At 29.4% G+C, this 13,117-nt stretch overlaps 1 protein-coding gene across 2 annotated transcripts; it reads right to left on the bottom strand.

The window, feature by feature from the left end:
• Nucleotides 1-107: 107 nt before the first annotated feature.
• On the bottom strand, nt 108-12,312 carry LOC105828129. 2 transcript variants are annotated; one of them, XM_012666342.3, is made up of 9 exons: nt 10,075-10,211; nt 8,811-9,113; nt 7,825-8,732; nt 6,225-7,017; nt 5,259-5,673; nt 3,938-4,080; nt 3,706-3,857; nt 2,976-3,431; nt 108-2,331 (listed from the first exon to the last, which is right to left on the bottom strand). In XM_012666342.3, the coding sequence occupies exons 2-9, from the start codon at nt 8,898-8,900 to the stop codon at nt 453-455; spliced, it is 4,836 nt and encodes a 1,611-aa protein (XP_012521796.1). In that variant the 5' UTR covers nt 8,901-9,113; nt 10,075-10,211; the 3' UTR covers nt 108-452. The 2 variants fall into 2 exon arrangements, with proteins under 2 accessions (XP_012521796.1, XP_028048508.1); XM_028192707.2 differs by lacking the exon at nt 10,075-10,211 and adding an exon at nt 11,879-12,312 and having other exon boundaries at nt 453-2,331.
• Nucleotides 12,313-13,117: the final 805 nt, after the last annotated feature.

Below are 13,117 nucleotides of genomic sequence, written 5' to 3'. Positions count from 1 at the left end.
CATTAATCGACTCATTTTCGATCAACTTTTTATTTATTTTTATTTAAATCTATTTTTACTTAAAATTAATTTTTTAGTTTATTTAAACCAATTTTTTTCTATTTTTATCTAAAAATTCCTTGGTTAATTTATTTAAACAAATTTTTTTCTCTAAATCATTATTTTGCTATTTATTAATGAAATATTGCTAATTATATTTGTCAATTATATATTATTATTTATACGTAAAACAAGAATCGATTTAGCCATTGTTAACAAAATATTAAATCAAAATGAAAACTGATGAAAAATCAGCTGTGATAATGATTTTTTTGCAAATTTGAGAAGTTAAAATATACTATTTATAAATCAATCTCACATGAAAAGATTATTTTATCATTACTTATTTAAAAAATTTTACCTAATCAACTAGTTTACGTTTTACTAAATGAAAAATAAATGGATGAGAATTGTTACCTCCACTGTTGTATAATAATATTTCGTTTTTGCGTAATGTAATCAATCTCTTTCAAATTCAAAATCACTCGCAGATCATTATAACTATAACCAGCTTCTTCCTGCAACTTCCTGAAATGTCTCGTTTGTATCGCGCGTATAATGATCGAAGAATTTTTGTAGATATCGGATTCATTGCTTGAAGGGTCGTGGAGGAAGCATAGATTTAAAAATTTGGATTCCTCCTTATAGAAAACACTGTCGTTATGATGGAACGGATTCTCGATCGTCCTGTTAAAATCGCCGTCTCGAAGGGCACATGAGTCGGGAAATGTGAAATAATGTACAAAATTCACATTATCATTAGCTGACTGATGATAAATAACATCAAATAGAAGCCATTGGTACATTATTTCTTTGTGTAATAATTGATGCGTGTAATCGTACATCTTGTACGATTTCCATGCGATCTCGCGTATCTCAGCGATCTCATCCTTTAACAAAATTAAGCAGCACTTCTTTGCCAATAATTGATTATTGTTGTCCATCGGCAATATGAAACGATTCATAGCGATCTCAATGTATTCCGCCGCTATCAACCGCACAGACTGTTTCTCATCCATACATATATCATAAACATACGATAATACTCTGTTTATTAACGTCTCATCGCTAGACAATGCTAAAATCAATGAATTCTTCATGCGAATTACGCTCGATTTTGTGATAGCAAAAATCTTTGCCTCAACAAACTTCTTTATTAGTCTCTCATCGAATTCCACTTTTTTAAATTCTTCGACTTTATTTTTTTCATCTCGAATTATTAATGGCAAAGTAGCCTTCTTTATAGTTCCCAATGTAAATGCTACTATCTCATCGAGAAGTAATTGATGGCGATTGCCCTTTATTGACATCAAGTACTCAAGAACAAATTCCAATAAAGGGACACAGTATGACAAGCCTTTTAGAAGTCCGATACTTTGCTCGATACAAATCGAATTCAGAACGTTGCCTATCTGTTTGCAATCGTCAGATTTTAATTTACTTTCGATCGTTGATTTATAAAATCTCATGTGTAATTGCTCCAGAAATTCAATGAATTGAAAGAATCCTGGTTGAATTTTTAACGACGGCATTATATGTTTGATATCGGCTAAATTGTCATGAAAGAGGACTCTACATCCGAATTGAGTACAGTTAAATTCACGTAGAAACAATGTCTCCAAAATGTAACACGGATGCGTGGCATTTTTACATTTATTCCTTATATTTTGCCACATATCTAATATATAATTGTATCGACTTTCTCCAAACTTATCTTTTGCGGTCCAACAGAACTCAACACAGTTTCTCGTTTTTCCATTAGAATATAAATTGCGAGTAACATAATTGTACCTTTCTCTTAAATATCCATAAGTTAACATATACCCATGCGACATATTAACTTTGCTTGAAATAGCCTTATTCCTGATTATATCTAATTCTGAGTAGATATCAAAGGCGTTCAAAGGCGTGAGAGCCACATACGCTTTCGCAGCAAGTTGTCTGACGTGTATCATCGGGTTACCGAGGAAAACTAGCAACAGACATTTAACCTTCACCGTGAACATCTTCGCGGGATAATCTACAAGGTCGCAACCGCTCATCGACAGTTTCGATAGCATTGTGAGAATGGGCATGACACCGGCGTAACAGCGCAACGTCGCGTTCGAAGTTCCACACTTCTCCGAAACTTCTCGGAGCTGCTTCCACACGTGACTCGTTAATTTCGGGTAATGCATGACAAAGTGATTGACGGAATAACCATCACCGAAATTAAATGTTTCGTCGCTTTTTTCTGTACACTGACCCACCAATCTCGGCATCACCGCGCCATACAACTGCAAACTCGCATTCCTGCACAGTGCATTTTATACGATAATTAAAAGAAATGAATTAAAAGAAATATTCAAAATAAAATAAGCATGTATCACATCTATTTTCAAAATAATAAAAAAGTTAGTTGTTCTATATTGCATTTGAAAGTAATGCAACAAAAAATTTGAAAGTAATTCTTTCTATTTGGTTAAAAAATTATTTCAAGATATTTATTACACAATTTATTATAAAAAGTAGACATTTGACTTATATATAGTAGAAATATATTTAAAAATAATGACAAAATCTGAGTTTTTTCGTATAAGTAATTTAAGGTTTATAAGATAATTTATGGTTTAAGATTAATTAAAGTTTTATTGCAACACAGAGATCAGCAAAATTTATCTGATCAACAAAATTTATGTACAGAATAGCTAAGCTCAAAATCACAATAAAATTGTACATAGATCATCTTGAATACTTAAAGTATCTATTTGAAAAAGATATATTTTTTAAATGTATAATAATAATAAAAAATATAATAAAACAAACATAAAAATGTTTAATAAAAATAAAATGTTATAAACTTACATAAGTTTCATATACATAATTTAAAATATAAATATTAACACATTTGTAAAAATAGATGTAATACATCCCTAAACAGCGTTGCACTGTCTTACCTTATAATCCAAACATCGGATTGCATGTATTTAAAACAAGTTAAACAAATTTCCTCCATATATGAAACTAAATGCGCATGTATCTCCTTGTCAGCTACTAAAGCGCGTAAGAAGTGCAGGCGTCTCGCCAATGGTGAATCCTTTCCAGTTTCTACAGATTCTAAAGAAGATGGTTGTTTTTCCTCATTTTCTAACGAGTTGAATACAGCCATCTCCGAGGAGGCAGATAACTGTTTTTCCTTATTTTTCGAATCTAACGAGTCCAATAAAGTCTGTATTGCAAAATGTACTATAGGTCTATTCCTTCGATCATCGCTAACGACTAATTTATGAAACATGATCGTCAATCCAGCACCTCGTCGCGTTAAGGATAATGATTCTTCCTCATCCTTGTTTAATAAATCCATCAAATACGTTTTCGGTAACTTGGAGTATTCTTTTGAGTTATATAAACGTCTAAATTTTAACAATTTTTTTATTAAAAAAATAGCTGTTTATAAAATTACAACAAAAATAATAAAAAATAAATAATTTAATTTAATTATTACATCGATCATTACTAAGAATTATTATATTATTACTATTAATTCTATTTCACATATCAACAATACGTTTTTTTATTGTGTTATTCATTTAAATTGTTTTACATAAATGTGTTACAATATATTGATACAATTTTGTCAATCAATATATTTATATAATTTAATTCCATTAATAAATATATTCATACCTGGATAAATTCGCAATCGCGGCACCAGCACATTCCACTACACCTTTATGCCGACAATTCTGTAGTACCGTAACGATAATGTTCATTGAAAATTGTACATGTTTATGGGACTGCATCAACATTCCAATTTCGCTCGCAATTTCACATAATGTCTAAAGTTTTACACGTTTAATTAATTACAACTATTATCTTGTTATGATGTTAAACTAGTTACAATTAATACATGTTATACCTTCAAGGACATCCAGATGCATGAGATAAGTACTTGATGTGCTGACGATAATTGTAATTCATCGTGATCAAAATCCTCTATTTCACTGGTCTTTATTTTTTCATCAATAGCCAATCCCATCTCCGCAAACGAAGATGGGCAAACTAAACATAAAATTATTTTACAATTAAACGATTCCTATTAATTCTTAATAAATAATAAAGTTAATAAAGTGATTATTCTTAATTACATAATTTTATTCGTCAATGTGTGTGTGATTATTACTATTAATAATTATAATTGTAAATATTTACATAATAATTATGTAAATTAATTAATATATCAAGTTAATATAATTAACTTAAGGGGTCAGGGGAGTTTGTAATTTTGAAAAAATCATTTTTTGGATTTTTGTAATTTCTGAAAGTATAACATCTCGAGAATATCTCATTAAATTTTCAAGTCGATCCGATTAAAACTGTCAAAGTAGCAAGATCGCAAAGGTCGGTCTCTCAGGTCAAACGCGACTGTTAGGAAGGAATAGCTATCAGCAGCTGCTCTCACTGACTAATATTTTAAAGGCGACTATGGAAGGCGAAGGTGTGCTATATGGGCCTAAAATTGATGACTCTAAGTTTAAAAATACATCTTTTATTCAAATTAATCACGTGATTTTTGAATGAAATACGTAAACAGTACTTAATACTTTAAACGCGTTTTTTTCAGAATGCATTTTCAAAAATGGTGCCAAAAATTTCTGAAAAACTATTCAACCGATCAATCTAAAATTTTACGTGCTTTCTTCTAACATCGAATGCAAGTCCTTGATTGAAGGATTTTTTTTTACTTATATTTTCAATTTTATGTACAAAAAATAGGCGCTTTTTTTACGAAAATCGGAAGTTTGACTTTTGGCAGTTGCCATTTTGTCCTAAATTAATTTTTTCCTAAAATCTTCGATTAAGGACTAGAAAATTTCATGTACAAACTAAATTTTTTTGTTTCATCTGTTTTATATGATCCGGCTTCACACAGCAGTTGGCACTGCAAATCGTGTTTTTTTAAAGCTTTTGTTATTAACTATAACTTCTTTAAATTTTAATATTTTTACTTGAAATTTTTTCTGAATTTTCTTTAAATATTATGTAACACAGTGCCAATGTTCATAAATTAAATATAATACTGTAGCTTCAAAGAAAAAATCCCCCAAAAAGTCTTTTTTGGCCTTCTAACCTCCCCTGACCCCTTAAATCCTAACAATTAAAAATTATTTTAAATTTGATAATGACATTAGCTGTAATATAGGTCACAATTTATTAATATTATTTATAAATATTAATACCTGTATTTGATGATTTCGTAGAAAACGTAGATAAAAAAAAATCATTAGCATTTCCCAAAAGACAGAGTATTTCTTCCGTAAATTTTAATTGTAAAATCGATTTTTCTGGACCACCGCGGAAAGCAATTGCCAGTAAAGCAGTCAACATACCATAGAAAGGTGTATTTTTGACTATGGCTTTTAAAATGTCGCTTTTCATCTGTCCTAATTGTTTTTTAGCTTCATTCAATAGAAATTCTGAGTAACTTGAGTAAACGAGGACAATATGTTCATCCTTAGAAAATAATCCAGCTACATCTTCAAAGATCTCATTCAAAGGCAACCAATGTGCCATTATTTTTAGGAGAGTGGCTCCACTTTCAATTTTATAGAATTTGGAAGAATTGCAATGCTCCCACGCACAATTGTAGAGTATCTAAAGTCAGAATTTTATTAATATAATTTAATATATACATAATATTTAGTCATTAATGAAAGAAACTTTTTCCAAAATTCAAAGATCTGTGCATAATTTTAAATTGGCGTTTTTCACAGAAAAAAATACATATTTTTAAAAAACATGTGTCAACAGTTTTCAATATACAAAAGTTACAAAAGATTTTTGGAAATCAAACAAATCTTAAATAAGAATAGATGGCAACCTCTTATTTTAGATTAAATTTTACTTGAACATTATTGTGGAAGAAATTTAAAATATAATTCATATTTAAAGTATAATAAATTAAGATATTCAAAACATAAAAATGTAAAAATGCAAAATAAAAGTTACACAAAAAATTCAATAAGTAAATTTGTTTTTTTAATGATTAAAAAATTCAATTTACTGCTAGCATGAAAAGTCATTAACTGAAAAATGTATTCGAGAATATATTAATTCGATTTTTCAATTTTTTTTTCATAACTCTTGTAGATATGTAAAAATGCAAGGGTTTAAAAATAAATACAGAAGTGCAAAAAGTTACTTACTTGTTTTTCCCTAGTCGACAAAGTATCTTTTTCAAAATACTCCAGAATGAGAGTTGCAGCTAGTTGTCTAACATCAAGTGCAGAGTCTAACACAAGTCTCAATAATAAAAACAAAGATTCTTTATTTATAAATTTCCAATTATCAGTAGTTTTTAAATATTTGTCGACTACCGTATTATAGCAAAAAGAGTTCTTTTTATGGGTGTAGCTCTTGTGCAAATTTTTATTTGTGAAAGAGAGTAAGGTTTTGTATAAGTTTAAAGCGAGGATCTTGCGTTGATAACATGATCCAATTTCAAAACAGTCCAGGAAGTATTCATGCAACCATTCCATTAACTCGAAAACAGACTTCATGCAATTACCTTTAACATTAATCGCTTTCAAGATATTCGAGCATAGTATCCAGAAATATTTTATTATCCCTTCTCTCATAAGAATCGTTGCGGTATTGGCATTAAACCAAAGAAATTCTTTTATCAGATGAAATGGATCTTCTCTGTCTTCAGCATCGATCAACGCAACAGCGTGATAACAGAACGCGGCGAAAGCATTCAATCGTATGATTTCTTCTTTATCGTTTATATAACTTGTAAGAACATCAAAGTAACTCTTTCTTTCGAGCATTTCTTCTAACTTATGTATTTTGGCGCCCAATCTCACCAGGTGCGAAAGAAAGAAATATCCCTGCAAATCTTTGCACAAATCCCATAAAAAGAACAAAACGTTTCTATATTTTTCAACGGTCGGTTCGAGCCAATATTTAATCAACGATTGAATAGCATTATGATCCTCACTGCAAAAAAATTTGCAATTTTATGTCATGTAAAATACTAAATTATAGCGCGTTCTTTACATTAAAAGAAATCTTAAATAACTTCCTTAATGATATACAAGACAGTGTCTTGACACTGTTTTATATATTATTAAGAAAGTTTACAAATAGCTTTTATTAGTACAGATCTGTGCTATACTAAGAATCAAAAAAGAATAAGTTAAAAAATTATCGGTCATCAGAAAAAAATAAGCTACTCTTGTCGAGTTGGCCTCTTCCAAATTTCAGAATTAAAAAAATAAGTAATACAAAATTATGAACTACTTATAAGCTCCTATATGGCACAAATTAAAAATGTTGAGCTTGTCATTCTAATTGTAAGTAAGAATTTAACATTTTTTATAGAGAGTGGAGAGAAAGCTAATGTCAACGTCAACGTTATGTTAAATTCCTACTAAAATTTTTTATTTATGTATATAAGAACTCGTAAGTAGTTTATAATTTTGCATTAGTTTTTTTTGCAATATGAGAGGGCAACTCAAAAATTATTACAACAATTTTACGTTATGCAACCTTAGCAGAACGGCCGATTTATCATTTCAAGATGTTTTATATTTTATATCCTAAATCTTGTCTTTAGTAACACATTGTGTCTTACATCTAAAATCTTAAACCAAAGCCATTTTGTAATAAATACTAAACCATAATAACAAAAGTACTATAAGTACTATAAGTCGTATAATAATAAATGATATTGGTTTGGAATTACAAAGTAGTCATTCTGTTAAGGGACTAACTATAGAAGCATAGAATTATTCTGTAACTTACTACGTTCCTGACTCCCAGCGAAAAATAATGGAACGCATAACATCTCCAAATATTATTTCCCATTCAGTTCCATTCCTTAGTCTTTTTAAAATAGCCAGATAAAGCTTTGTACCGCCGCAGCGCAAAGAATTTTTTGTTAAACTATTGCATAAATCAAATAAAAAACCCTTCTCGATAAGTTCTTGGATCTCCATATCATGGACTTGAACAATTTCCGCTAGAATAACGTATTTTGTTTCATTTTGCCACGACATATCTTTAAGACAAATATGATATACATGATCTACAAATGTCTTATCATATTTCTCTGACATTAGCTGGAGATATATCTTAAAAATTTCTGCATTCTGCTTGCATAAATTAAGCACATTGGACCAATTGGAGAATATGATAGCTTCCAGTTTTCGTTCCATAAAAGAATTGTATTCGTCCCGAAAGGTCTCGTCGTACATTCTTATAAATTTCTTCAACCACATGGACAATACTTTATATGCGAAGTAGGTATATTTCGTATATGTTATACAATTTCTATATATCACTTTGAATAGCACGAAAAAAATTCTGTATTCTGAGACCATCGAATCGAAAATATAATTCAAATTCACCTGCAGATATCCATAAGCGTGCACTAGCTTAAAGAGTTCGGGATCGGAAACGATATATAATTTACGACAGAAATAAAATGTGTTTTCCGTAGACAAATCTTGGAAAGTAATTGCGTCTCTGAAAAAATTCGAACTATATTGCGTCGGAAACACAGTATATAACGCGTGGGACGCTAAAAGAACGCGTTCGTTTCCCAATTCGTTATTGTTACTGATTATCTCCATAATGTGCGCTAAAACCATTTGCCATTCTGTCGTACTTGTCTTCGCAGAATCAAGCAAAAACAAGGAAGCTATCAATTTCTGAAAAAAGCAGACAAGTTGTAGCCAAATTATAGTGAAACATTTATATTTCATTCAAATAATGAAAAAAATACTAACTCGAAGAATCGGTATATCATCTTGACATTTCTGAAGTTCCTTGAGGACCTCATACGGTTTTATTTTCTTTTCCATGTCTACTAGTTTCATATTATCTCATATTCAAAGACAATTGTTTACAATACGATTTGTTTGTTTTTCCTGCAGACTTATATTTCGTAATATGTCAAGTAATATGAATATATTTAATGGCGCAAGTTTTTATTTGCCATTTAAAAATCGAGAACGACTTGGCCCTCCTTATCGTATTGCTTCGGCAAATCGGATTTTTCCGAATTTTGCATCTCACCGTCAAGACAATTCCTGCAAGTAATGAAGAGTAATCACGTTCTCATAAACAGAATTAATGACATAATAAAAGAAAAAGAAAAATGAAAAGGAAATGCATAAGATAATCGATTTGTGATTAAAACTGTCAAATAAGCTGTGCAACCAAAATTTAAAATCTTTTTCATAAAAAATATTAGTTATAATATAAAGCCTGTGATTGAAACAACTACTAGATTAGAGTATATTTGGGTTATTATCGTATATTCAATTAGAATATATTAGTATAGTCGAGATTATGTGGAATAAAGCTGTTACTTTTTGACAACTTCGAATATTCAAAGCTTTAAAAGTTCGAAGTTTGAAATTAACTTCGAAGATTTGAAGCTTCGAAATTTCCAATATTGTTCGAAGCTTCAATTATTTATAATTATCAATGGTAACAATTCTACTCTGAAACATAGAAAATTTTGAGAGAAAGAGAGGGGGGGAGAGAGAGAGAGAGAGAAAGAGAGAGAGAAACAGAACGAACAAATGGTTTCAGAGCTTCAGTAAAATAAGGATAATAGTATGTAGCAATAAAACCATTGTCTTTTGTTATTTTTAAGCATCTTATTTATTATAATTCAACAGATGAAGACAACAATATGTAAAGTCCAAAAACATTCGAATGAATAAATGTATGAAATTGTTTAATAGTTAATATTGATATCCAATCATGAATCGCAATGAATGTAATACAATCAATAGATTAGTGTCTTATGTTTTCTTTGGCTCTTCAGGAACATACCCCCCCTTCTCTATTTGCTCTTTGAACTTCAAGTAATCTCGTTTACGATCAAAATGTTTCACCTGCATAACAGTGGCACAGAAGACATGTTAGACGTAGTAATAAAAAAAGAATTTCATCTATTATCAAGGATAAAATATCTAAAGTAAATATTAAACAAACTCCTTTCGAAGTTTACTGTTAAAAAATATCGTCTGTAATGCTTACCCATTGAGCTGGGCAATATTTTTCATATTGTTTCCTAAATTCTATACATTCTGTTTGAGTCTTGCTTTCATCGAGACATTGCCAATATTCGTCTCTACGACTCCAGCACTTCACACGATCCTCTTTGTTTGGGAAAGACATTCTGTAATATAAAAATATGAAGATAGTTATTTAAACATATATATATTTGCTTCTAAGAATATTCATCCATCTTTTGTTATATTATCATTCGTCTTATAATTGTACTACAAATTTTATCTAAATATGTATAAAAAATATAGTAGCAAAAAATTCAACTCTATTGTTAATTTTCTACATATGAAATCATCATACATATAAATTAAGTAATTTGGAATAATTTTAGACTAATATTTTCATATATAATAAATATTTTGACAATTTTTTGCATAGTAATCAATTTCAATCAGTTTCCATTGTAATACCTATATATAACTAAATATGACAGCAATATAAAATTTAATAGAGAAATTCAATACACTTACCTATAATATATATCTTTTTTACTAAAGTAATTTTATAAAAATTCACGCACTCACTCTTTAACTGCTACAGAATCATTAAAGCTCAACAAAACATGTAAAATTGTGAATTTATAATAAAAAAATAATTAACTATTAAATTATTGTAAAAAAATGTATCTTTAAATAAAATTATAATAATGAAAAATTATCTTTTATAGGATAGATATTCTCAGAAAAAAAACTTCCATATACTATATCAATTTTTGTTAATTCAAATCAAAAATTCTAAAGTAATATATATATACATACATACATACATACATACATACATACATACATACATATATATATATATATATTACTAAAAATACTAAAAAATGAATTCTACCTTCTTATAATTTAAGTATTAAATATTATAATAATTATAAAAATATTAATCAAATTTGAAAAAGACTAATCTTATAGTAATAGAGTAATATATAACAATTATTTTGAAAATTAACTCTCAACAATAAAGTAATCAGTTAATTTTTGCCCCATAAAGTATATATATATATATATATATATATATAATATAAATATAAAATTTAAGATCAAATTTACTTCATAATATATTCACTTTAAAAATAACGAAATACAAAAGATTATCTGATTAGTCTCATCATGTAAATTAACATTTTATATTATTTAGAGCATGAATATAAATCTATATAATTCTCTATAAAAAAAATGTAATATTCAAAAATATATTGTGATGATATATCTTTAATTTAATGTGTCAAGAATATAAATTAAGAATTATATCTCAACATTTTCAAATAAACTGTAACACACATGAACTAAACCTAATGAAATTTAGAGAATAAATACAACATATATTCCGGTAAAGAGGACACACGTATTCCCGTTACTTTCACTTACTAAATGGCTCTATTAAAGTTGACTAAGTTTATTTTTGATTGTACAAAAATAGATTTTCGAAAATCGTATCGTACGATCCATGATTATATAACCTTAAAAGAATAATATAAGTGCGTGCAATAAAAAAATTCACAAATATAAATCATCGTTGCGTTAGATCACAAGATTATAAATAATAATATAGAAAAACGATAACCTATATTTCCCTTTTTATATTTACAATCGTGATAACCTATAAGTTTACTGTTGAATACGGTTATGTAATCTCGATTCAATCAGATTAATTTTAAAATGCACCCCATACAAAATAATTATTTTTCCTTTCAAGACACATCTTAACACGCGTATTTATTGAGTATTATGTCTGCATTAACTTAATGACAACTTGCGAATCGACTAACCTGAAATGTAATAAAAGTAACAATATCACAATTCGCTATCTGGTATTATTTCGTGTATAAAGCAATCATTTAGCTCAGTTCTACTTGACTTAAATAAAGGATCAATATCACTATATTGTTAATGTTAATTATTGAAACTTATTTATCGGGCCGGTCAAGCCACATATTTCGCTCGTTCTATGCTGTTCTAACTCTTGCATGCTCTCGAGAGTCTCGAGAACTTCGTATTCTACATTTGCGAAGAATTAGCAATGTAATTGACAATTGCATTAAATTGCTTAATTATGAAGACTAGGGCCGGTATTCATAGTCAATTCTTATGTTTAAGATCATCTTAAGACAGTACTTAAGGGCTGCGTTCGGAAACGTCACCCGAGTGGCTCTCGGGTATCATTCTATCCTTATTGTTCGTTCTATGTGAAACAAGTGGTCTGTTCTTTCTAGCTGCACTGTTGCACTGGTGCAATAAGTTAGAATGAAAAAAAATAATACTTGTCTTACTTTAACTTATTGCACCGGTGCAACAGTGCAGCTAGAAAGAACAGACCAAAAGATAGAATGATACTCAAGAGCACTCGAATGACGTTTTCGAACGCAGTCCAGATGATCTTAAATATAAGACCCGACTATGAATACCGGCCTATGAATGTCCTTAGAAATGTAGTACCAAATGGTAAAAAAAAATGTAGTACCAAAATGTAAAATTGTTAAGATTTTTATTATAAATTTGCATTTATTGTCAAATATTTGAGTTTTTACAATTATTCGTCGTTAGGGCCTAAACACAATGCCAGGCAACGGGTAATACGAACAGAAATAATGAAAGAGAGAAAGAGAGCAAGGATCTTCTCTCTTTCTTTATTTCCTATTCCTATTGCCTGTTGCCTGGCATTAGTCCGATTTCACCAACGCGAGTTAATCTAATCGGTCGATTATTTTAGATTATTCCATTGGAATTGACCAATCGTATTTGTCTTAAATAAAATTAACAGCCTATTTGTATCAAATTCGTACTAAATATTTACGGTACCATTACATTTGTCCGATTTTGTCGTACGATGAGTTTGTCGGACGTAGCGATTGGCTGCCAATAAGTAGCTAAGTGGGGAGACTTTTCGGCAGCCAATCGCTACGTCCGCGACAAACTCGTCGTACGACAAAATCGGACAAATGTAATGGTACCCTAAATATTTAGTACGAATTTGATACAAATAGGCCCGGTTTCACCAACGCGAGTTA

Source organism: Monomorium pharaonis, chromosome 5 (assembly GCF_013373865.1).
Source record: "Monomorium pharaonis isolate MP-MQ-018 chromosome 5, ASM1337386v2, whole genome shotgun sequence".
Lineage (NCBI taxonomy): Eukaryota > Metazoa > Arthropoda > Insecta > Hymenoptera > Formicidae > Monomorium > Monomorium pharaonis.
The sequence above is the reverse complement of the archived record's forward strand: the minus strand, read 5'-3'. Positions and strand labels throughout refer to the sequence as shown.